Source organism: Ranitomeya imitator, chromosome 2, assembly GCF_032444005.1.
Source record: "Ranitomeya imitator isolate aRanImi1 chromosome 2, aRanImi1.pri, whole genome shotgun sequence".
NCBI lineage: Eukaryota > Metazoa > Chordata > Amphibia > Anura > Dendrobatidae > Ranitomeya > Ranitomeya imitator.
In genome coordinates this window covers 358,414,956-358,441,835 of record NC_091283.1, presented here as the reverse complement: position 1 = coordinate 358,441,835, position 26,880 = coordinate 358,414,956, and the positions used below count along the sequence as shown (strand labels likewise).

Below are 26,880 nucleotides of genomic sequence, written 5' to 3'. Positions count from 1 at the left end.
CTTGGATCCGGGGCAGGAAGAAGTATGGTCCGAACAGCATCCTGACCCTCGTCATCAGATGTTAACCCCTGGGGGAGGTGATCCTAATGAGACTCATATCTAAGTCTCACGCGGACTGTACTATGCGGTCAGGGCAAGAAGAGGAGGAGGGTGACTCCAATGGTGAGGAATGTGATAACACAGAGGATGATGATGAGGTGTTAGATCAAAGATGGCATGAACATAGAGGCACACGGCTAAGTAGGTCTTCTGAGGAGGAAGACGAGGTTACGTTGTGCTGTCCGTTGCAGACACGTAGTGATGCAGCCATGAGGAGCGATGCATTCTCAGCCACAACGGTGCCTCTGACCAGCATTGTCCATGGATCTGCAGCTCGCAGGGGTGGCAAGGGTTGCCAAGGGTTGACACTGCAAAGGCTGAGCCAACTCACGTAATCTGCCAACTTTGCAAAAAAAAGTCGAGTCGAGGTAAAAAGTCCAATAACTTGACTACTACATGTATGAACCTTCACATGCGCAATCAATATGCTTTACTGTGGGAATCCCACTGCGCAATAATGCAGACCAGTGGAACTCAACCATTAGTCACCCCATCAATTGCATCTGCTGCTTCTTCCTCCTCCTGTTACTGCGACAACTATTGAGATGCAAATCTTTGACCGCAGAACCTCGGGTTCTTTACCGAATGAAGTCACGCTGACTGAGAGGCCACCTTCAGCTGTAACGGAAGCGGACATGCCTGCTGTTTTTGACCGATCTTAGAGATCACACCACAAGTTTCTCAATCCACAGTAACATCTCCACCTGCTCCTCTCTCACGGTCCAGCAGTTTGTCTGCTTCACTGTACTCCGTCCTCTCACAGCACTGCAGCCAGCCCACTTGTCCGCAGTTGTAGTCACAGAAAAGATTGTGACTCTGGTGACTGTGGGGACAGGTGCTGCTCCACAAGTCTTGGAATCCCCAAGGCTTGGAATCCCCAAGGCTTGCACGACAAGCCTCCACATTTTACACTTCCTCCACTGCTTCTGCCTCCTCTATCTCATCTAAGGCCTCCACCTGCGCCCTCAACCTCGGCCTTCATGAAACACGAGTTGCAACAGTGAATAACGAGCCCCCTCCACCTCCGTAATGCACAGCCAGGGCTCACCGCAATCAGGCAGTCTAAAAATTGATATGCCTTGGAGATCACAGTCATTCAGCTGAAGAGTTGTGGACAGCTCTCCAGGCTGAATTTGATCAATGGCTGTCTCCGCTGAACCTGCATCCAGGGAAGGCCGTGTTCAATAACCGTGCGAACCTGGCGGCAGCCCTTCGGCAAGGCAAGCTCACTTAGGTACCTTAGGCTACTTTCACACTTCCGTCTTTTGACGGCCGTCGCAATGCGTCATTTTGGAGAAAAAATGCATCCTGCAAAGTTGCCCGCAGGATGCGTTTTTTCTCCATAGACTTGCATTAGCGACGCATTGCGACGTATGGCCACATGTCGCATCCGTCATGCGACGGATGCATCGTGTTTCGGCAGACCGTCAGCACAAAAAAAGTTACATGTAACGATTTTTTGTGCGTCGCGTCCGCCATTTTCGACAGCGCATGTGCGGCCGAAACTCCGCCCCGTCCTCCCTGGACTGCAGAATGGGCAGCGGATGCGTTGAAAAACTGCATCCACTGCCCATGTCGTGCAGTTTTTTCACAACGTCCGTCGGGCCGACGGTTTGCGACGGCCCCGTACCGACGGAAGTGTGAAAGTAGCCTTACATGGCTCACATCCTCAACCTGGTGATAGAGCGTTTTCCCAGCCACTATTCTGGCCTGGGTGAGCTGCTCCAGAAAGAACGTAAGCTGTGTGCTCATTTCTGCCGTTTGCACCCCTCTGCTCATCGACTTATCGATACAGAGGTCTTTGCCATGCCAGTTAACAGGTTGATATGCGATGTGCAGACACGGTGGAATTCCACTCTGCACATGTTGCAGTGACTGTGGCAGCAGCAACGAGCCCTGATGCAGAATGTCATGTCTTATAGTCTGGGCCAACGCAGTATGGACGTGGCGCATATCATGTTTACAGACTGGGCACAGATTAAGGACCTCTGTGCCATGATCCAGGCTGGGGTTTGTTTCTTGTTATTCGTACCCCGGTCTGGTCATGCGGGGGTTAACCCTCTCTGCCTCATTCTGGGTTGTGTGTGACTATTTCAGTCTGCTGTGGCCTGCAGACCAATGTCAGTGATAGTTCATGCTTCTAGGCAAGAGCAGCTGACCCCCTTGACACCGCATTTGTCCTCTGCCCGTTTACTCTGTTCCCGCGACCTCACTTTCCTGCCTCCCCGCTTGTCTTAGTGTTCGCTCCCTGTTCTTGGACCTTTTGGTGACCCGGCTTGTCTTCTGACCCATTTTACGGTCTCTCGTCTTGGTTATATCTGCTCCTGTGTGGCTCTGACTTCTGGCTTTTATTTGACCACATGCATTGCAGTCACCTCTCTTACTTCTTGTCCTGACAGTTTCTGACTCTGCTTGTCTGACCACTCTTTCACCACCAGGTGGTGCTTGTGCTGCTGCTCGGTGGTGTTACGCTGTGTGCGCAACCTCTCTTCCCTCACCAGTATCCCCTGGTGAAGGTTGCGCTATACTCCACTGCAGCAGCATTACACTCTGCACCCTTCTGCACAGATTTGAAATGGCTACTAAGATGGTAAGCGCTGACACCGCCGTCATCAGCATCACTATTCCGGTCATCTATATGCTGGAGCAGACTTTGAATAGCCTGCGTGAGGAGATGGTGGTCCCAGAAGAAGAGGAGGAAGCAAAGGAGGATGTGGAATTGATAACATTGTCTCTAAGTTCAAGACTGTCATCACACAGGCAGGTGCCAAGGGAGGGTGGACTACTGCGATCGAGGGGGGCTGGTGAAAACAGACAAACTTATCAAAGGTACAAGATCCGAGGAACAAATGGAGGAGGAAGAGGTGATGGGCGAGCAACTGTCAGATGAAAAGGATAATCCTTCCCTCTCTGTTGTTCGTGGCTGGCGGGAGGGGATGGAGGAAACGAGCCTCATTGTTATCCAGCCACCAACACAGCATGGGCTCGGACCCCATGGTAGAGCCCGACATATGAGACGTTATAAAACCAAATTTTTCCAGATGATTCCTGCCCTAGAAAGGGACCTGCTGGAGTTGTAAAGATGGGCCAGGACAGTAGTCGTGGCTGGGCTTTTCGGGTGTCTGGTGTCCTGGCCTACCTCTACAGGGAAAAAGTGTTCCTTATATTGCATCGTGCTGTCAGTGTCCCCTTTGCTTCGCTGGCAAGCGGCTGTTTCTGGATCCAAATAAATGGAGACACAGTCCAGGGCAGCTCTATACAGAACAGATTTATTTACTTCAGGACACAGCACATCCAAATAGTCTTCAGCATTTCCTTCACAGTTGTTACAGCATTTCACTTACTCTTTCCCTTCTCTGTTCCCTGTATCACTAAGTGTTTCCGCTGGTCGGGGCATCTCAGATGGCCCCTCAGTGTCCTCAATGTAAAGTGTTACTATGGTGAAGCATCCGTCCGCCCGTTTCGCCTCGGGCATCAGAGATTAATCTCATGAAGCTATCCGCCTCTTTCTGGAGCGACCTTTTCTTTCTGGAGCGACACTTTTACGGTGACCTCTTTGTCTTCCTCTGTTTCCTTCCTCCCTCTACTGTAGGATCTGCTGTACTATGCTCTTCTAGGTGTCCCCTGGATGGCTGGGCACACACTTGAACATTACGGGTTTTACACGCAGCTCGGGCATAATGCCCACCCAAGCACTGTGGGCTTCCCGCCCTAGACTGACTCCAGACAAGGAAGTCCTGTCCTAATACTCCCCAGCAAACCCCTCCTATGGTTAACTCTTTACAGCGTGACTAGAATAAGGGCTCTGTACTCCCATCTAGTGGCTTTGGCACTAACAGCAACAAACAGCACATTATACATAGGTAATACAACAACATGAAATATACACGTTCAATCACAGTATAAATATACACTGCTCAAAACAAAAAAGGGAATGCAAATAACAGAATATAACCCCAAATAAATAAAACTTCTGTGAAATCAAACTGTCCACTTAGGAAGCAACACTGACAATCAATTTCACATGCTGTTGTGCAAATGGAATAGACAACAGATGGAAATTATTGGCAATTATCAAGACAACCTCAATAAAGGAGTGGTGTTCTGCAGGTGGGGACCACAGACCACATCTCAGTACCAATGCTTTCTGGCTGATGTTTTGGTCACTTTTGAATGTTGGTATTGCTTTCACACTCGTGGTAGCATGAAACGGACTCTACAACCCATACAAGTTGCTTAGGTAGTGCAGCTCATCCAGGATGACACATCAATGAGAGCTGTGGCAAGGTTTGCTATGTCTGTCAGCATAGTATCCAGAGGCTGGAGGCGCTACAAGGAGACAGGCCAGTGCACCAGGAGATGTGGAGGGTGCCATAGGAGGGCAACAACCCAGCAGCACGACCGCTACCTCAGCCTTTGTGCAAGGAGGAGCAGGAGCACTGCCAGAGCCCTGCAAAATTACCTCCAGCAGGCCACAAATGTGTATGTGTCTGCACAAACGGTTAGAAGCCGACTCCATGAGGATGGTCTGAGTGCCCTATGTCCACAGATGGGGGTTGTACTCACAGCCCAACACCGTGCAAGATGCTTGGCATTTGCCACAGAACACCAGGATTGGAAAATTAGCCACTAGCGCCCTGTGCTCTTCACAGATGAAAGCAGGTTCACACTGAGCACATGTGACAGACGTGACAGTCTGGAGACGCCGTAGAGAGGGATCTGCTGCCTGCAACATCCTTCAGCATGACCAGTTTGGCAGTGGGTCAGTAATGGTGTGGGGTGGCATTTCTTTGGAGGGCCGCACAGCCCTCCATGTGCTCGCCAGAGGTAGCCTAACTGCTATTAGGTACCGAGATGAGATCCTTAGACCCCTTGTGAGACCATATGCTGGTGCGGTTAGCCCTGGGTTCCTCCTAATGTAGAACAATGCCAGACCTCATGTGGCTGGAGTGTATCAGCAGTTCCTGCAAGATGAAAGCATTGAAGCTATGGACTGGCCCGCCTGTTCCCCAGACCTGAATCCGATTGAACACATCTGGGACATCATATCTCGCACCACCCACCAACGTCACGTTGCACCACAGACTGTCCAGGATTTGGTGGATGCTTTAATCCAGGTCTGGGAGGAGATCCCTCAGGAGACCACCCGCCGCCTCATCAGGAGCACACCCAGGCATTGTAGAGAGGTCATAAAGGCACGTGGAAGCCATACACACTACTGAGCAACATTTCCTTGTCTTGAGGCATTTCCACTGAAGTTGGAACAGCCTGTAATTTCATTTTCCACTTTGATTTTGAGCATCATTCCAACTCCAGACCTCCATGGGATATTCATTTTGATTTATATTGATCATTTTTAGGTTTTATTGTTCTCAACACATTCCTCTAGGTAATGAATAAAGATTTACAACTGGAATATTTCATTCAGTGATATCTAGGATGTGGGATTTTAGTATTCCCTTTATTTTTTTGAGCAGTGTGTTTTGTCTGGTATCACAATCTGAATGATGAACATACAAATTTTAAGTATGAAAATCACAAATCTTTCTAAATTATTGGGCAATTTTCAAAAATAAATGCAAAATATATCAACCTAAAATTACCAGAAGCATAAAGTACAATGTGTCACAGAAAAATAATATTTCAGCATCACTAGAATCAAAATAAGCATGCACAAAAATATGATGATTTAGAGAACAGACAGAGGCGAAACAATATCCGCATACTGGATTGCCCGAAACGGCAGAAGGAAATAATCCCAGTGACTTTGTGAAAAATTGGATATGTGATCTATTTCCGGGAGCCACCTTCTCTGTTGCATATGCGGTGGAGAGGGCACACCGTGTAGCTGGGAAACCGAATCCTTCGGGAGCTCCTCCTAGACCACTATTGGCCAGATTCCTTAACTGGAAGGACAGATTACATCCTACATCTGGCACGGAAGGACCAAGTGGTTAAACATGAAAATGTCACTAATGTTGTTTCCGGATTTCTTAGCTGATTTGCAGAAACGAAGAGCCTCAATTAAGAGATGCCTGAAAAGTTCCAATGTGATTTATTCAATGGCGTACCCAGCCAGGCTAGGGGTACTAGATAGTGAGAGAGTAAATTTCTTTCAGAATCCAGCAGAAGGGGAGGAGTGGATTTCCAGGAGAGAAAGGCGCCAGAAGTAGTAATGACAGTGCATGTTAATATGGAAACGTTTATGGTATGAAAACTGATCTTTATATTTCAGATGGAGATTATTGACTTAATCCCTGTAACCTACTGTTTAAAATTATTTTGTGATAGTTATATTCATATCTGTATGTCATTGGAATGACTAATTGGAAATTGAATATAGGCTTGTTGAGATGTTAATATACTGGTTAACTAAAAGATGTTTTAACCCACCTCAAATATATTACACAGGAGGAATGGTAGTATTGTCTATTGAAAAGATGGGGTTCATGATCTGATTATACACCTCCCTATGTTAAAATTTCTAGGAAGGGCTGATGGAGATTTTTAAGAATCCGTACTCTGATGGTGCGAGGTACCCATTTCTGCTAGTGCTGACTTACATAGTAACATAACATAGTAACATAACATAGTTAGTAAGGCCGAAAAAAGACATTTGTCCATCCAGTTCAGCCTATATTCCATCATAATATACTAGCTATTGAACCCGTTCTACGCCCGGGTGGCGAGCATTTATATTGGTATATGGTCTCCATCCTGGTATGTGCTGCTCCATCCTGCGCCCCCATCCTGTCATGTGCTGCTCCCATCCTGCGCCCCCGTTCTGTCATGTGCTGCTCCCATCCTGCGCCTCCATTCTGTCATTTGCTGCTCCCATCCTGCGCCCGTTCTGTCATTTGCTGCTCCCATCCTGCGTCCCCGTTCTGTCATTTGCTGCTGCCATCCTGCGCCCGTTCTGTCATGTGCTGCTGCCATCCTGCGCCCGTTCTGTCATGTGCTGCTGCCATCCTGCGCCCGTTCTGTCATGTGCTGCTGCCATCCTGCGCCCGTTCTGTCATGTGCTGCTGCCATCCTGCGCCCGTTCTGTCATGTGCTGCTGCCATCCTGCGCCCGTTCTGTCATGTGCTGCTGCCATCCTGCGCCCGTTCTGTCATGTGCTGCGGCCATCCTGCGCCCGTTCTGTCATGTGCTGCTGCCATCCTGCGCCCGTTCTGTCATGTGCTGCTGCCATCCTGCGCCCGTTCTGTCATGTGCTGCTGCCATCCTGCGCCCGTTCTGTCATGTGCTGCGGCCATCCTGCGCCCGTTCTGTCATGTGCTGCGGCCATCCTGCGCCCGTTCTGTCATGTGCTGCTGCCATCCTGCGCCCGTTCTGTCATGTGCTGCTGCCATCCTGCGCCCGTTCTGTCATGTGCTGCGGCCATCCTGCGCCCGTTCTGTCATGTGCTGCTGCCATCCTGCGCCCGTTCTGTCATGTGCTGCTGCCATCCTGCGCCCGTTCTGTCATGTGCTGCTGCCATCCTGCGCCCGTTCTGTCATGTGCTGCTGCCATCCTGCGCCCGTTCTGTCATGTGCTGCGGCCATCCTGCGCCCGTTCTGTCATGTGCTGCTGCCATCCTGCGCCACCATTGTATTATATGCCCCCCGCTCCAGTGTGTATGCCCCCGAATGCTGCTGCCATATAAAAAAAAAAAAATACCATACTCACCTATCGTCCGGCTCCACTGCAGGTATGTCTTCAAGAAAATGGTGCCGGAAAGCGGGGACTGCGCAGGCGCCGATTCCGGCAGCAGGAATCGGCGCCTGCGCAGTCCGCGCTTTCCGGCGCCATTTTCTTGAAGACACACCTGCAGTTGAGCCGGAGTGTGTCTTCAAGAAAATGGCGCCGGAAAGCGCGGACTGCGCAGGCGCCGATTCCGGCAGCAGGAATCGGCGCCTGCGCAGTCCGCGCCCTCCGGAGCCGGGAGCAGAGGAGCCGGGAGACGGAGCCGCAAGCAGCGCTGGAACCGGGAAAGGTGAGTATACTTACCCTCCCTCCTGGCGGTCCCTGACTCTCCGGTGGAGATCGCGGTATGCGTTCAGTGCTTACGCATACCGCGATCTCCCGGGAGCGTCGCTCTGTGAGGCCCAGACTGCGCCGGCGCTTGCGCTTGCGCAGTCTATAGAGGCTTCGGACAGAGTGACGCTCCCAGCGTTATATTATAGATCCCCAGATCTACGTCCTTCTACAGAACCTAATTGTATGATATAGTAACATAACATAGATGATATAGTAACATAACATAGAAACTTCTCTGTCCCTGGCCCAAAAACCCGGTTACCCTTCGGATTCTGCAAAAACGGGGTGGTTGGACCAACAAGTCTGTAGATGCTTTTTGTGAGGAAATTATGTTAGGGGTATGCATTGAATCTATTGTAATTGTTATTAGTGGTTCAGATAGATAGATAGAAAAGAATATAAGAGTTTCTACTTATGCCTATACTTAAGTTTCGAGAAGTTTATAGGCATCTCCATTTGTATTTCTATGGCCATTATTGCTCAATGGTTCTAGACCTAATTGCAATTTCAGTTAATTATAGGCATTGCACATACCGTATATATACTCGAGTATAAGCCAAGATTTTCAGCCCATTTTTTGGGCTGAAAGTCCCCCTCTCGGCTTATACTCGAGTCATACCCAGGGGTCGGCAGGGGAGGGGGAGCTGGGGCTGTCTAATAATACTCACCTGCTCCTGGTGCGGTCCCTGCAGGTCCCTGGTTCTCCCGACGCCTCAGCTTCTTCCTGTACTGAGCGGTCACATGGTACCGCTCATTACAGTAATGAATATGCGGCTCCACCTCCCATAGGGGTGGAGCCGCATATATTCATTACTGTAATGAGTGGTGTGACCGCTGAATACCGGAAGAAGCTGCAGCGCTGGGGAACCAGGGACTGCACCGCGCCAGGAGGTGAGTATAATGGGGAGGGGAGCGCAGCACTGCGCGATATTCACCTCTCTTCGTTCCAGCGTCTTCAGCGTCTTCTGCAGTGACGCTCAGGTCAGAGGGCGCGACGACGTGGATAGTGCGCACCCTCTGACTGAACGTCAGTGCAGAATATGCTGAAGACGGTGCGGCGGCCAGAAAGAGGAAAGGTGAATATTTAAAGTGCCGGGGGCCTGAGCGACGAGAGGTGAGTATGTGATTTATTTTTTTTATCGCAGCAACAGCAAATGGGGCATGTGTCTGTATGGAGCATCTTATGGGGTCATAATTAACGTTTGTGCAGCACTATATGGGGCAAATATCTTTATGGAGCATCTTATGGGGCCATAATTAATGTTTGTGCAGCATTATATGGGGCTATTATCTTTATGGAGCATCTTATGGGGCAGTAATCAACATTTGTGCACCATTATATTGGGCAAATGTGTCTATGGAGCATCTTATGAGGCCATTATTAACCTTTATGCAGGATTATATGGGGCATATTTTAATATGGAGCATCTTATGGGGCCCATCATAAACTTTATGGAGCATTATATGGGGCGTATTTTGTATGGAGCATTTTATGGGGCCATCATGAACTGTATGGAGCATTATATGGGGCTCCTGATACAATATGGATATTCAAAAACACTTAACCTACTGATGTCTCAATAAATTTTACATTTATTGGTATCTATTTTTACTTTTGAAATTTACCGGTAGCTGCTGTATTTCCCACCCTAGGCTTATACTCGAGTCATTAAGTTTTTCCATTTATTTGTGGCAAAATTAGGGGGGGGGGGGGGGTCGGCCTATACTCGAGTATATACGGTATATAATGAATTTTAAACAAAACAATTCAGATGCAGTTGAAGTTCAGACTTTCAGCTTTCATTTGAGGGTATCCACATTAAAATTGGATGAAGGGTTTAGGAGTTTCAGCTCCTTAACATATGCCACCCTGTTTTTAAAGGGACCAAAAGTAATTGGACAGATTCAATCATTTTAAATAAAACGTTCATTTTTAGTACTTGGTTGAAAACCTTTTGTTGGCAATGACTGCCTGAAATCTTGAACTCATGGACATCACCAGATGCTGTGATTCCTCCTTTTTGATGCTCAGCCAGGCCTTCACTGCGGTGGTTCTCAGTTGCTGTTTGTTTGTGGGCCTTTCTGTCTGAAGTTTAGTCTTTAACAAGTGAAATGCATGCTTTTTTGGGTTGAGATCATTTGACTGACTTGGCCATTCAAGAATATTCCACTTCTTTGCTTTAATAAACTCCTGGGTTGCTTTGGCTTTATGTTTTGGGTCATTGTGCATCTGTAGTATGAAACGACGACCAATCAGTTTGGCTGCATTTGTCTGGATCTGAGCACACAGTATGGCTCTGAATACCTCACAATTCATTCGGCTGCTTCTGTCCTGTGTCACATCATCAATAAACACCAGTGACCCAGTGCCACTGGCAGCCATGCATGCCAAAGCCATTACACTTCCTCCACCGTGTTTTACAGATGATGTGGTATGCTTTGGATCATGAGCTGTACCACGCCTTCGCCATACTTTTCTCTTTCCATCATTCTAGTAGAGGCTGATCTTGGTTTCATCTGTCCAATGAATGTTCTTCCAGAACTGTGCTGGCTTTTTTAGCGAAGTCCAGTCTAGCCTTTTTATTCTTGATGCTTATGAGTGGCTTGCACCGTGCAGTTAACCCTCTGCATTTACTTTCATGCAGTCTTCTCTTTATGGTAGATTTTGATATTGATACGCCTACCTCCTGGAGAGTGTTGTTCACTTGGTTGGCTGTTGTGAAGGGGTTTCTCTTCACCATGGAGATTATTCTGCGATCATCCACCACTGTTGTCTTCCGTGGGCGCCCAGGTCTTTTTGCATTGATGAGTTCACCAGTACTTTCTTTCTTTATCAGGATGCACCAAAGTGTAGATTTTGCCACTCCTATTATTGTAGCAATTTCTCGGTTGGGTCTTTTCTGTTTTCGCAGCTTAAGGATGGCTTGTTTCACCTGCATGGAGAGCTCCTTTGACCGCATGTTTACTTCACAGCAAAACCTTCCAAATGCAAGCACCACACCTCAAATCAACTCCAGGCCTTTTATCTGCTTAATTGAGAATGACATAACAAAGGGATTGCCCACACCTGTCTATGAAGTTGCCTTGGAGTCAATTGTCCAATTACTTTTGGTCCCTTTAAAAACAGGGTGGGACATGTTAAGGAGCTGAAACTCCTAAACCCTTCATCCAGTTTTAATGTGGATACCCTCACATGAAAGCTGAAAGTCTGAACTTCAACTGCATCTGAATTGTTTTGTCTAGAATTCATTGTGGTAATGTCTATAACCAAAATTAGAAAAATGTTGTCTCTGTCCAAATATATATGGACCTAACTGTATGCGGATGACCTGGTACTCTTCCTAAATAAAATGGAGCAATCCCTTCCAAGAGCAATTTACGTCATTAACTATTTTGGGGAATTGTCGGGTCTCAAAATGAATTGGAGCAAATCTGTGGTCATGCCTCTTGTAGAAAATATGGCTGAACCGGTGCTGTTTGGATTGCAAGTAGTACAAAAGTTCAAATACCTAGGCATTATAATTAATCATAACCCAATTAAGGACCTCAAGGATAGCGTATACCCCTTATATGATATGATGAAGAAAAGGTTTAAGATCTGGTCTCAGCTTCCCCTATGTGGGGCAGAATTGGTTTAATCAAAATGATAATTCTCCCAAAATGTTTGTATGTGTTGGAACAGTCATTAACTAAAGTCCCCAAAGGTGTTTTTTTTTAAATTCATGGCATGATGGCGACATTCATATGGGGATCATCAAGGCCCAAATTAAGTATTGGTTCTCTGCAGAGACCCAAAAACCAGGGTGGATACACAGACCTGACCTACTTTTGTATTATCTGGCCAATCAGATACGTTACTTGAAGCAGTGGATAGGTTGGGGCAGAATTGCTAATGTAGAAGCTCATCTTATACACTTCTTAGATGGGAATACACCATGGACAATATTAGAAGGATCATATAGATCGCCACAAGGTTTATTGTTTGCACATAGTTAGGCGATACAGGTGTGGCGAGAAAGTAAGCGTATCATGAAATTCACTGACTAATTCGGAGAGACCTCCGGTTGTCATGCCAACACAACGGTGACCTGCGATCACGTGACGGGGGTCACCGGTGTGCGTATTTCCAGCGCGATTGCTGGAAGCATTTGTTAAATGCCGCTGTTAGAGATTGACAGCAGCATTTAACTGGTTAATAGAAACATGTGGATCGTGATTCCAATGGCGGCTATTGCGAGCACATGTCAGCTGTTCAAAACAGCTACTATTACTCCCGATGTCGGAAAGGGGTTAAAAACTATCAGATAGTTGTAGACTCACATACACACGTGGTCAAAATTGTTGGTACCCCACATTAAATGACAGAAAAACCCACAATGGTCACATAAATAATTTGAATCTGACAAAAGTAATAATAAATAAAAAATCTATGAAAATGAACAAATGAAAGTCAGACATTGCTTTTCAACCATGCGTTCACAGAATTAAAAAAATAAAATAAAACTCATAAAATAGGCCTGGACCGAAATGATGATACCCTAACTTTATATTTTGCTGCACAACCTTTTGAGGCAATCAATGCAATCAAACGATTCCGGTAACTGTTAATGAGACTTCTGTACCTCGACAGATATTTTGGCCCACTCCTCAAGAGCAAACTGCTCCAGTTGTCTCGTGTTTGGAGGTTGCCTTTTCCAGACGACATGCTTCAGCTCTTTCCAAAGATGCTCAATAGGATTTAGGTCAGGCCTCATAGAAGGACACTTCAGAATAGCCCAATGTTTTCCTCTTAGCCATTCTTGGGTATTTTTAGCTGTGTGTTTTTGGTTATTATACTGTTGCAAGACACATGACCTGTGACGGAAACCAAGATTTCTGACACTGGGCAGCACATTTCTCTCTAGAATGCCTTGATAGTCTTGATATTTCATTGTACCCTGCACGGATTCTAGACACTCTGTGCCAGATTCAGCAAAGCAGCCCCAGAACATAACAGAGCCTCCTCCATGTTTCACAGGAGGGACAGTTTTCTTTTCTGGATATGCTTCATTTTTCATCTGTGAACATAGAGCTGATGTGCCTTGCCAAAAAGTTAAATTTTTGATTCATCTGTCCATAGGACATTCTCCCAGAAGCTTTGTGGCCGTTTAACGTGTAGTTTGGCAAATTCCAGTCTGGTCGATGAAGTCCACTTTTTATGATACAACAACGGATGGTGCAATCTGACACTGATGATCCTTGAGCTTGAAGTTCACCTTTAATCTGTTTACAAGTTTTTCTGGGCTCTTTTGTTACCATTCGTACTATCCATCTCTTTGATTTGTCATCAATTTTCCTCCTGGGGCCACATCCAGGGAGGTTGGCTACAGTCCCATGGATCTTAGATTTCTGAATAATATGTGCAACTGTAGTCACAGGAACATGAAGCTGCTTGAAGATGGTGTTATAACCTTTACCTTTAACATGTTTGTCTATAATTTTCTTTCTAATCTCCTGAGACAACTCTTTCCTTCGCTTCCTCTGGTCCATGTTGGTTGAGTGTGATACATACCATGTCACCAAACAGCACAGGGAGTATCTGTAGCCCTATATACAGACCCACTCACTGATTCCAAGATTGTAGACACCTGTGATGCTAGTTAGTGGACAGACCTTGATTTAACTTGTCCCTTTTGTCACATTATTTTCAGGGGTACCATCATTTCTGTCCCGGCCTATGTCATGAGCTTTATTTTGTATTTTTTCTATTCTGTGGAAGCATGCTTGAAATGCAATGTCTGACTTTCATTTGTTCATTTTCATAGATTTTTTATTCATTATTACTTTTGTCAGATTCAAGTTATTTCTGTGACCACTGTGGGTTTTTCTGTCATTAAACGAGGGGTACCAACAATTTTGACCACATGTGCAAGTGCGGTAGGCCAATCCCACCACAATCAAACATACCATACAGAATGACCCTGTAAAATTATTATTTTTTTTTTTTCATTTTATGCTACATCCTCAACAATAACATATGCTCGGGGAAGAGCTACATCACTAAACCAGAATTGCACTCATTTATGACGGACCATTGGAGCTACAAGGAGTTCTGACCAGAAAAGTAGAGAAAGCATTAGTGCTTCTCATTTCAGTACTAATTGTGCACTAATTCGAAATTTCTTAGGATCAAAAACATAATGGAGTTTATGATGTGCACTGAGGCCATGAAACCAGGGCTCGAGCCATGCCAACACATCTCCTGCAGACATGAATACATTTAAATTACAGCCATCAACCACGCACAGCTTAAAACTACACTGCGTGCAGAATTATTAGGCAAGTTGTTTTTTGGATCACATGATGCTTTTTATACATGTTGTCCTACTCTAAGCTGTTCAGGCTTGAGAGCCAACAACAAATTAAGTAAATCAGGTGATGTGCATCTCTGTAATGAGGAGGGGTGTTGTCTAATGACATCAAAACCCTATATAAGGTGTGCTTAATTATTAGGCAACTTTCTTTCCTTTGGCAAAATGGGTCAGAAGAGAGATTTAATGGGTTCTGAAAAGTCCAAAATTGTGAGATGTCTTGCAGAGGGATGCAGCAATGTTGAAATTGCCAAACATTTGAAGCATGATCACCGAACAATCAAGCTTTTAGTGGCAAATAGCCAACAAGCGTGTTGAGCAAAAAAGGCGCAAAATAACTGCCCATGAATTGAGGAAAATCAAGCGTGAAGCTGCCAAGATGCCATTTGCCACCAGTTTTGCCATATTTCAGAGCTGCAACGATACTGGAGTAAAAAAATGTACAAGGTGTGCGATACTCAGGGACATGGCCAAGGTAAGGAAGGCTGAAAAACGACCACCTTTGAACAGAAACAGAAGATAAAATGTCAAGACTGGACCAAGAAATATCTTAAGAATTAATTTTCACAGGTTTTATGGACTGATGAAATGAGAGTGACTCTTGATGGGCCAGTGGTTGGATCAGTAAAGGTCAGAGAGCTCCACTCCGACTCAGATGCCGGCAAGGGGGAGGTGCGGTACTGACATGGGCTGGTATCATCAAAGATGAACTTGTGAGACCTTTTCGGGTAGAGGATGGAGTGAAGCTCAACTCCCAGACCTACTGCCAGTTTCTGGAAGACAACTTCTTCAAGCAGTGGTACAGGAAGAAGTCGGTATCGTTCAATAACAACATGATTTTCATGCAGGACAATGCTCCATCACATGCCTCCAACTACTCCACAGTGTGGCTGGCCAGTAAAGGTCTCAAAGAAGAAAAAATAATGACATGGCCCCCTTGTTCACCTGATCTGAACCCCATAGAGAATCTGTGGTCCCTCATAAAATGCGAGATCTACAGGGAGGGAAAACAATACACCTCTCGGAACAGTGTCTGGGAGGCTGTGGTGGCTGCTGCATGCAATGTTGATCGTAAACAGATCAAGCAACTGACAGAATCTATGGATGGAAGACTGTTAGTGTCATCATGAAGAAAGGTGGCTGTATTGGTCACAAATTTATTGGGGTTTGGTTTTTGCATGTTAGAAATGTTTATTTCTAAATTTTGTGCAGTTATATTTGTTTACCTGGTGAAAATAAAAAAGTGAGATGGGGATATATTTGGTTTTTATTAAGTTGCCTAATAACTCTGCACACTAATAGTTACCTGCACAAACAGATATCCTCCTAAGATAGCCAAATAAAAAAAAAAACACTCCAACTTCCAAAAAAGGAGATTTTTGTGTACTCACCGTAAAATCTCTTTCTCTTAGCCTTTAATTGGGGGACACAGGACCATGGGTGTTATGCTGCTGTCCACTGGGAGGCGACACTATGCATAATCTGAAAAAGATTAACCGTGGCTCCTCCTCTGCAGTATACACCCCTGGACGGCGTCAGCCTTCTCCAGTTTTGTGCAAAAGCAGTAGGAGGAATGTAACATGAATAACATAAACATGCCTATAAGAAGGCCACTATGTACGAGCTCAAAGAACAATATGAGAACTCAACAGTAACAACGGCCCGAAAAGGGCAAAAGGGTGGGAGCTGTGTCCCCAATTGGAGGCTAAGAGAAAGAGATTTTACGGTGAGTACACAAAAATCTCCTTTACTCTGTCGCCTCATTGGGGGACACAGGACCATGGGACGTCCCAAAGCAGACCCTGGGTGAGAAGCAATGGACGAATATAGTGCAGACAGGCCGCTACACTTGGGGCACCGCCGCCTGCAGAACACATCTACCCAGGCTCGCGTCCGCTGAGGACTGGGTATGAACCCTGTAGTGTTTAGTAAACGTGTGTAGGCTAGTCCAAGTGGCCGCCTTACACACTTGTTGTGCCGAAGCCTGGTGCCGAAAGGCCCAGGAGGCCCCTACCGCCCGTGTAGAGTGTGCCGTAATATCGGCTGGAAGAGGAGAATTCTTAAGGCGGCAGGCGTCTTGTATGGTGGATCTGATCCACCTGGCAAGGGTAGCTTTGGAAACTGGCAGACCCTTGCGGCCGCCTTCCGGAAGAAGAAAAAGAGAATCAGACCTCCGGAAGGACGCAGTCCTAGACACATATGTACGCAATGCCTTGACAAGGTCAAGCGTATACAGAGCCTTCTCCACTCTATGAACCGAGACCGGACAAAAGGATGGCAGTGAAATTTCCTCATTGAGGTGGAAGTGGGACACAACCTTCGGAAGGAAGGATGGGACCGTACGGAAAACTACCTTGTCCTGGTGAAAAACCAGGAAGGGCGGTCTGCAGGAGAGTGCTGTCAGTTCAGACACCCTGCGTAGCGAGGTGATTGCCACCAGGAAAAACCACCTTCTGGGATAGAAGGCAGTGCGGGACCTCCTAAAGGGGTTTGAAGGGTGGTTCCTGCAATGCTGTCAGGACCAGGTTACGGTCCCACATTTCTAGTGGTCCCCTGTAGGGGGGAACCAATCGGGAAACCCCATGAACCCCATGGTTCCAATGACGTCCGTCGAGAGCCCTGCCTGGGTTAGAACCTAGGTTTCAAAGGCCACTCCGTCAAATTGAGAGCCCCTGAGTTCTGGTGGTAGAACGGGCCTTGTGATAGAAGATCCGGGTGGTCGGGGAGGCGCCACGGGGCGTCTGCTGAAAGTTGTACGACGTCAGCGTACCATGTACGTCTGTACCAGACGGGTGCGATTAAGATGGTTGGAACTCCATCTTGCTTGATTTTCCTCACCACTCTGGATAACAGGGGGAGAGGTGGAAAAATGTACAGAAGCTGGAACTGGGTCCAGTCCTGAACCAGAGTGTCTGCTCCGAGCGACCGCGGATCGTGTGTTCTAGCCATGAAGTTGGAGACCTTGGCATTGAAGTGGGATGCCATCTGGGGTCCCCCAGCGATGTCAGATCTGGCGAAAAATTTCGGGATGGAGAGACCACTGTCCCGAATCTATTCCTTGTCGTCTGAGGAAGACCTTCCCAGTTGTCCACATCCGGAATGTGGACCGCCGAGAGAACCGAGCCTGTGTCCTACACCTAGTGGAGGATGTGCGACACTTCTCGCATCGTCTGGGTACTGCGGGTCCCCCCTTGGTGATTCACATATGCCACAGTCGTGGCATTGTCCGATTGTATTCTGATGTGAGAGACTGCCAGTAAGTGATGGAAGGCCCTCAATGCCAGGAGGATGGCATGAATTTCCAGGATGTTGATGGGCATGGTCGCTTCCACTGGGGACCACTTGCCCTGTGCCCTGTGTTGTAGGTGCACTGCACCCCAACCCGTCAGGCTTGCATCGGTGGTCAGAACCCTCCATTGACCTGTAAGAAAGGTAGGAGCCTTGAGGAGTAGATCGTCCGGGTACGGAACGACTACTATGCCTCTGGAGTGCAGGACATCCATGGTGGCTGCCATGACCTTGGTAAACAATCTGGGAGCCGTCGCGAGTCCGAATGGGAGAGCCACGAACTGGTAGTGGTCCTGGTCAATTGCAAACCTGAGGAAAAAAAACAAACTCTGATGAGCAGGTGCAATCCGTATATGCAGGTAGGCGTCTTGTATATCTATGAAGGCAAGATATTCTCCCTTCTCCATGGACGCAATGATGGACCGAAGGGACTCTAGCAGAAGTGACGAACCCGTACGTATTTGTTGAGTTGTTTTAGGTCCAGCATGGGCCGCACTCTGCCTCCTTTCTTGGGGACTACGAATAGATTGGAGTAGAACCCTCGGAAGCGCTCGGCCGTGGGGACCGGTACTATAACTCCTGCTTGAAGAAGCGAGGAAACCGCTTGATGGAAGGCACGAGCCTTGGCTGACGGTTTTGGGGGAGACGAGAGGAAGAATCAGTTTGTGGGTTGGAAGTTGGACTCTATCTTGTATCCGGAAGACACTAGTTCCCTGATCCACCTGTCTTCAGTAGTAGGCATCTAGACTTGCTGAAAGGAGCAAAGTCGCCAACGGGTGGGATGTCTTCCGGGGTCCATAAGTCATGAGGAGGAAAAAGTCTGAAGTTTTCCTCCTTTGGGTTTTGACTGGCCTGCTTTTAACTGCCAGGTCTTGTCCAACCTTTGTGTCGACCGTGAGTTGTCCCTGTGTGGGGAACGGTTGCGTGCTGGACACGAGACGGACCAGCCCGAGGAATTCCGAAAGGATCGGAATCGGGTTTGTTACACTTCTTGTAAGTGCGTATAGGTTTCAGTTGAGGGAGAGAAATACTCTTACCCCCGGTGGCGTTGGATATCATTGTGTCCAACTTTTCACCGAAAAAGGTCACCCACTGAGATACGGGAGGTGCGTGAGGGACTTCTTTGAGGCTGCGTCCGCTTTCCATTCCGCAGCCAGAGGATACGCCGAGTCGTGATGGCGTTTGATGCTATCCCCGCTACGCCCCTTGCTGAATCCAGAGCTGCATAAAGCATGTAATCTGCTACAACTGCTATTTGAACCGCTTAGTCCAACAGCTGAGGAGCAGATGCTTGGAGGCCAACTTGTAAATTTTTGGCCCAAGCCAGGATGGCTTTGGCAGCCCAAACTGAAGCGAACGCAGGAGCCAGGGAGGCCCCTGCCGCCTCGAAAAAATTGAACGAGCCATGTGTTCTACCTGCCGGTCTGCTGCGTCCCTGAGGGTTGAGCTACCTGGCAGTGAAGAGGGACTGTGCTGCTAGTCTAGAGACTGGGGGGTCCACTTCGGGTGGATCTGTCCATTCCTTGGTGTGGGAAAAGGTACTTTGCCTCCAGATATTTGCGATAAGCGAATTTTTTCTCAGGCTGTGAGAGCTGCTTTTTAAGGATCGCTTTAAATTCTGGGTGGTTAGAGAAAACCTTAGGCGGCTTCAGAGGTCCTTCAAAGGAGATCTTGGGGCTTCTGGCGGCAGATTAGAAATGTCCAGCACCCGATGGATGGAAGAGATTATGTCCTCGACTAGCGCTGTATTGCTAGGGGGGATTGGGATCAGGGACCCCTCCGTTTCCCTGTCTGAGTCGGAGTCACAGATGCCTTCCGAATCCTGTGTATCACTGAGGCGTCCCCTGCTGGGTGAGCTGGGGAGGAAGCCTTCACTGGACGGGGATTGTGGAGATCTGCATTGTCTGCCCCTGGAAGGGGACGGTCTAGATAACCTGGAACTACGTTGTCTCTCCCTAGAAGGGGATGACCGTGCTATAGGATGACGCAGATGGACTTGACCTATGGGTCCGCTTGCGTCCTGACCTAGACGTGGATGTGCCAGGTCGTTCTGTTCCTGAGTTAAGCTCTCCCTTTGCTTGGTAACGGTCATAGCCGAGGCATGATGCTGCAGAGCCTGAAGCAATGTGGAGATTTGTTATCTATAGACTGCGTCATAGATTGCGACCTCTGAGTGACCCATTCCGGCGTGGCATTAGAAACCAAGGCATTGGCAGAGGCTTCTTGGGGCTCTGACGCAGTAGACTGCGACATGCTGCCACTGGGGAGAGCGGTCCTGCAGGCTGTGCAGAATGCATAATAGCAGTCCTGCCTGGTTCTCCTGGACCTTGAGCCCGGCATAGTGCACATAGTTCAGAAGGGCTGGCTGCAGGGGACCTTACAGGGGTAGCTATGCAAAGGACCCTATAGGGGAGCCTTATAGGGAATATGGATTCACAGCCGAGAAAAACAACACAGCTGTGATCTTACCCCACCAGTTTGCCCCTAGGTCCAGCGCCGAAGATCCACAGTCCTGTGCCCCCTGGAGACTGGCTGGCCAGGTCCTGCTGACCGGGAGATGCAGGGTTAATCCTTGCTGCAGTAGAAATGGCAGCCGAGGAAAAGAGGCAGGGGGAGAAGGGGGCGGAGAGCAGAAAAAAAAAAGGCGGCAAAGCTGTGTAAAAACGCGCCCTTTCTGTCTCGATCCACCCCCTCTATGACACTGTAGAGTGTCATAGTTGTCATCTGGGGGGCGGGCCAGGGGCGGAGAGGAGGCGGCGGCTTCAGCTAGGCCGAAGCCGGGGGCCTAAATTAGATGCCTGATGCCCAGAAAGGCTCCAGGCAGGCGCGGGAGTCCGAGGGTGGGGTTTGCGGATCTGAACCGGACCCCCCCGGATTTAGAGGCAAGATAGCGGTGGGGCTATAAGCGGAAAGGGGGGCCTGTGAGGGGTCCCCCTGAGGCAGTATAGAGCTGGTGCTGCCGCAGAGACAGGGGCACAGGGAGCCCTGTGTCTGTATGTGCCATGCCTGCCTGCACTCCCCCCGGCCCCGACAGGAGCCGGCAGCTGGGCTGGGGTCCCTGGATGCAGGCGCAGTGTGCTGGCCCATTGCTGGGAGCTGCAGAGTGCTGCCTGTACAGGCCCTACCAGAGGCGTCTCAACCTAAAGCCCCCAGAGGGGGAATAGGGAGGGTGCTGCTGTCACCTTCAGGGGGCTTTATCCTTCAGGGGGCTTTATCCTTGCCTCGACCTCAATCCATAAACCAAAAGGAATTGGGGAAGGAGGGGGGTTCTCGACTTCGAACCAGCACCCGAGGGACTGGGGAAGGAGCGACATGGGGAACCCGTAATAGGGGGCCGAGGAAGGAGCCATGCCGGGAGTCTCACAGGAGACCCACTTTTCTTCATCTGTAATCCGTCGGAAAAAAACGGAGTAAAAAATCTTAGGTGTGCCTCCTATGCGACACTAAGCAAAAACTGGAGAAGGCCGACACCGTCCAGGGGTGTATACTGCAGAGGAGGAGCCACGGTTAATCTTTTTCCAGATTATGCATAGTGTTGTCTCCTAGTGGACAGCAGCATAACACCCATGGTCTTGTGTCCCCCAATGAGGCGACAGAGTAATATTGCTTTGATATTTATGAGTCTTTTGGGTTGATTGAGAACATAGTTGTTGATCAATAATAAAAATAATCCTCTAAAATACAACTTGCTTAATAATTCTGCATGCAGTGTATATTATGGCATAGGTGTAATGTTTTTTTGTGTAGATTATCGCAATCCTGTTTGAAGTCGGTCAGTTTAAAAAGAAAATGAAAAGTCAGGATAAAGGGAAAATCTGTTGTTACTGCACTGAAAAATCACACCTTGTCCTTACTGCACAATTAATGTTGTCGATCATAAAAGAAAAATTTTACTAGAAAGGTTGGACCTGGTCTTGTAGGGGCCATATGAGCAAATTCAGCAGCACTGAAAAGATAGGTAGATTCATCCAATAATATATGAGAATTCTAGGAAGGTAACAGAACCATTGCCATGCTCTTGGAGGATATAGAGCTTACAACCTGTAGGATCCACATACCCTCTGAAATTAGAAAGGTTTTCAATGTGTAAAGTAATTTAAACAGTTTCGGGGGTGAGGTGGGAAGAGAATGTTGTGGTCTGAACGCAAAATGCTGAAAGCACGATTGTGATATGGCCGAACTACACCACCAATAAATCAGGCACAGCCAGTGACTGAGAACAATCTGTGACTTCTCTGCATTTAGTGGTTCCTACTCACCTGGGTAGTCATATGTAGGAATCTCCTCTTTACACCGCTCATCACTCCTCACATATATCTCTGTAGCATTAATATGGGTCAGATCTTCACCCTGAAACATATATTATAAAAGTCACAAACAGATGGAGAAGTCACATCTATGATCAGCTCTAATCCTGTCGTCTCTACCGTTCTCATTACACAAGTATAAAACATATAATACTGGTGGATAAAACAAGACCGAACATAAGACCATCACAGACATCTAAACATCATAGGGGAGATCTCATGACACCTTCTCTCCATCTACCTGATGATCCTGAGGAACATTGGGATTTTCTTGCTTTTGGTCCTGTGGAAGAAGAGGACGGGGACATCTCTCTGGTGTTGTTCCCATACTGGATAGAACTGAAGGAAACACATACAGGGCCTGAATTAATTCTTTAAGTACAAATTACTATGTATTTAGTCCTATTACCTGGTGATGTGAGGGGCCGGGGAACCTTTATCATGACGTTCTTGTACAGATCTTTGTGTCCTTCTAAATACTCCCACTCCGCCCTGGAGAAATAGACGGCAACATCCTGACACCTTATAGGAACCTGACACATACAATGATACGGTCATCATCCACTCAAATCCTTCATAGCATTCCTGAATAATGACCCAGCATTCCCAGCAGTGTCACCTCTCCAATCAGCAGCTCAATCATCTTGTAGGCGAGTTCTAGGATCTCCTGGTCATTGATGTCTTTATTTATCAGGATGTGAGGTGGGGGCCCCGTGATTGAGGGATGGGGAAGACCCCTGAGCCCAGACACAGGGGCCTGCCAGTGCTCACTAGAGGTCTTCTTCACTACTGTGTAATCCTGGTAATGGAGACACATTAAAACATTTCACTACAGACATTTCCAGAGTTCTCACCTCTCCAGTTCTGTCCATCTGTTATTCCCATAGATAAGAATGATGTAATGTGACGTCATGAGAATCTCTCACCTCCCCAGTAAGCCGGAAGAGGATCTCTAGGTTGAGTTGTAATAACTTCTCTGCCATTTTGTTTTTGTCCATATCCATCCTTGATGGGTAAATCAGAAAAATTCTCTAAATATTGGAGATCTCCACTGAAAGGATCCAATGTTGTAGGGCCCTGAATGTGAAAAAGATAAGCTGATGTAACACCATACAGAATACTGTGTAATGCAATTACTGGAGATAGTAAGGGGAAACATAATTTGGGGAAAAATATAATTTGTAGGTGTTGTGTTCTCTAGTCTCGTATGGACTGGAACATCAGTTGAATTGCTGACCAAGTAATCTCTTCCATGCTCCCAATCACTGGCTATGATGGCCATTGTCTCAGCAACTAATTGGCCAAAGGTATCACAAGTTTGTTGGGACTGACAAGGAAATAAAGTGTGAAATCATTGATATGTTAAACTCTTTACTACATTCTGTTTTTTTCCTGACATCTACTAAGAAAACCTATACACTTTAGAACACACAACAAACAGAAAAAAGTGTAAGGAGCCCACAGCTATGTAGAAACTAACAATCTTTATTACGTAAAAGAAGTTTAGATCCCAAAGATGAATATAGAAGTTTAAATGGCATCATCCATAGTCCACCCCCGGAGGAAGGCAGGGCTGGCGCACATTCCAGCAAGAGAGGACATTTATGGGTCGTGTACGTCTCCACTTCGCAACAGTGTCATTGCTATTGTTATATTTACTAGTGATGAGCGAGTATACTCGTTGCTCGGGTCTCCGAGTATTTGTGAGTGCTCGGAGATTTACTTTTTGTTGGCGGAGCTGCATGATTTACGGCTGATAGACAGCTTGAATACTTTTGGAGATTCCCTAGCAACCAGGCAACCCCCACATGTACTCAGGCTGGTTAGCAGCTGTAAATCATGCAGCTGTGTGGACAAAAACTAAATCTCCGAGCAGTCACAAATACTCGGAGACCCCCAGAGCGTGCTCGGGAAAAATCGATCAGGAGCATACTCGCTCATCACTAATATTTACAGATAAAGAAATCCCCTAAAATATCAATATCTATTAATCCACTTAAAAACAACCCCAAACAGTACTTGACAATATGAGATGTACACTATGGCGAGAAGATGTATCGGCTACTATCTGTAGACAATGGAAATAGATGCCCAGCTGATAATGTCTATAGCTGAAGGCTTTTTTCACTCAATAAAAGGGACCATGTTGGTGACATCAACCACTCCCAAAATGCTAAAGGATGCAGTGAGAAAGGATCTTCCTGGATGCATGCGCAGGTATTCTAGACAGAAGGTGGCAATATCGCGATTCCTGCATGTGCCCTGACGCAATGGGAGGAACTTGCATCGAAGTGCTCCAAGGGATTTATGGAGTTACTGATTAAATCAAATCAGATGAAATTGGATGCATTGGACACTGAATTGAGTGACCTACAGGGCCAATTGAATACTTCATTGACTGACGATATGCTTAACAAATTTAATGATTTAGAAAAAAATCTTGAGAAATGGGAAAAAGAAATTGTTCAAATGAAAAGTAAAAAAATACCAATAGGATCTAAATGATAGACAGAATAATCGTGTCTACAAGTGGAGGAAAGGTCATTTGAACAATTAACCACCAGTAAGGGCCCGTTCAGTGTCTTTTTCATCAATGTCCTCTGCCGAGGAGAGGTCTCAAAATGGAGAAACCAGCCGATCCAATTGGGATAGGAGAGATTTTTTGCGAGAATCTTCCCCTAGAGGGGGAAGATTTGGCGGTAAACGTAAAATGACCTCATCGCCTCAGAGGGACAAAAAATCATTGGAGGTAATTAAACTCCCTACTCACTGCGTTTCTCAGACTCAAAAAGAAGTTCTAGAATTAGGTTTATCTTTTTCTCCTATTAATAGTTATGATTTTTTTTTACAGTCCTGAAGGATCTTCAACGCTTCTCAAGAAAGCTTATCTTGAAAAAAACTCCATTCTAAGACTTCCATGTGGATGAATATGAATAGTACAGCTGAAAGTGATGCTGTTAGAATTTTGGAAGAACTTGAGTCTGATCTAGGCATCACAGGTACTTCTCTGCCACCTATTGCATCTAGATCCACCACGTTTCTTCCCCTGTCTTCATGTCCACAGGTGGAAATTTTCACTAAATTAGTAACAAATGACTTAAAAGGCTTGAATAATTTTAAAAAGAAAGATAATCTTACTAGACAGCAACGGAGAGCCATTGATGAGCTGAGGGCACTCAATGATATTGTAATTAACCTGTGGATAAGGGAGGGAACGTGGTGATCTGGCCGGTGGAGAAATACAAAAGGGAGGCTTTTAAATAATTACGTGATAGAGACACCTATACTCTTCTCGTGGAGAATCCCCTTTTTGTCTTTTCAAGAGAAACTGAGCTATATTTTTGAGATTGCCTTTGAAAGAGGGACTATCACCAAAAGGGTCATGGAAGGGCTCTTAGTTAAGAGTCATGTTGTTCCCACGTTCTATCTCCTCCCCAAGGTCCACAAAGATCCTGGGAATCCACCGGGACGTCCGATTGTCTCTGGCAATGGAGGACTCTGTGATCCTATTTGTAAGTTTCTTGTATATTATCTCTAACCACAGGTTGAAACGTTGTCCTCCTATGTCAGGGACACTACGGACGTCCTGAAACGCCTTGATGGCATTCAATTGGAGGAAGACACGCTTCTTGTGACTGCAGACGTTGAGTCGCTGTATACAAGTATTCGTCATCAGGACGGATTGAAGGCTGCACAATTTTATCTGGAATCTAGTAATCTTGATGCAGACCTGAGGAGCCTTGTGTTGGAGTTGTTGTGGTTCATCCTGACTCATAATTTCTTCACATTCAACGATCGTTTCAATCTGCAGTGCAGAGGCAATGCAATGGGAGGGCATGTGCGCCTTCATATGCAAACCTCTTTCTGGGTTATTGGGAAAGGAATATCTTTCCTGAAGGCGCCCACGCTGCGTCCCAGATCCTTGGATGGTACAGATACATAGATCATATTCTGTTCATATTGCAGGGGTCTGAAGAGGACTTGAATATCTTTATGTCTGATATGAACCACAATGACTCTAACATTAGGCTCACGTATACATTTCACGGTGAGGAGATCTCTTTCCTTGACATTTTGATCAAAAAACAACATGATGGATTACTTTGTACAAATGTTTATAGGAAGTAGACCTCGGTGAACGCGTTGTTACATGTCAGGTCCGCTCATACTAGATCCACGATTTAAAGCCATTCCAACAAGCCAATTTCTCTGGATTCAGACGATCTGCTCCACTGATCCTTCCTTTGAAAAGCAGGCTGTGGACCTTGGGGAGCGATTCAGGAACAGGAGGTACAGTAGAAGATCCATCAAAAGGAGCCATTCTAGGTCTAAGGAATACCAACAGTAATGAGTTACTTCAACCTAGTAAGAGAAATGGTAACGATTTTTCCATCCGTTTTATATCCACATTCAATCATCAGTGGGATACAATTCGAGCTACAGTCATGGCCAAAAGTATTGACACCCCTGCAATTCTGTCAGATAATACTCATTTTCTTCCTGAAAATGATTGCAAACACAAATTATTTGGTAATATTATCTTCATTTAATTTGTCTTAAATGAAAAAACACAAAAGAGAATGAAGCAAAAAGCAAAACATTGATCATTTCACACAAAACTCCAAAAATGGGCCAGACAAAAGTATTGGCACCCTCAGCCTAATACATGGTTGCACAACCTTTAGCCAAAATAACTGCGACCAACCACTTCCAGTAACCATCAATGAGTTTCTTACAATGCTCTGCTGGAATTTTAAACCATTCTTCTTTGGCAAACTGCTCCAGGTCCCTGATATTTGAAGGGTGCCTTCTCCAAA

The 26,880-nt window shown here is 46.6% G+C and overlaps 1 protein-coding gene across 2 annotated transcripts in view; it reads right to left on the bottom strand.

Moving 5' to 3' along the window:
- The window catches only part of LOC138663819 (oocyte zinc finger protein XlCOF22-like), a 51,579-nt gene that overhangs the window by 16,584 nt on the left and 8,115 nt on the right, over window positions 1-26,880 (bottom strand). Inside the window, exons 2-6 of one of the 2 annotated variants that reach the window (XM_069750160.1) lie at window positions 22,990-23,140; window positions 22,683-22,862; window positions 22,473-22,596; window positions 22,305-22,402; window positions 22,016-22,106 (exon numbers count right to left, since the gene is read on the bottom strand). In XM_069750160.1, the coding sequence (XP_069606261.1) occupies window positions 22,016-22,106; window positions 22,305-22,402; window positions 22,473-22,596; window positions 22,683-22,862; window positions 22,990-23,067 (571 nt within the window). In that variant the 5' untranslated portion in view covers window positions 23,068-23,140. Of the gene's footprint in view, window positions 1-22,015; window positions 22,107-22,304; window positions 22,403-22,472; window positions 22,597-22,682; window positions 22,863-22,917; window positions 23,141-26,880 lie in introns of both variants that reach the window. The other variant, XM_069750161.1, reaches the window with a different exon arrangement.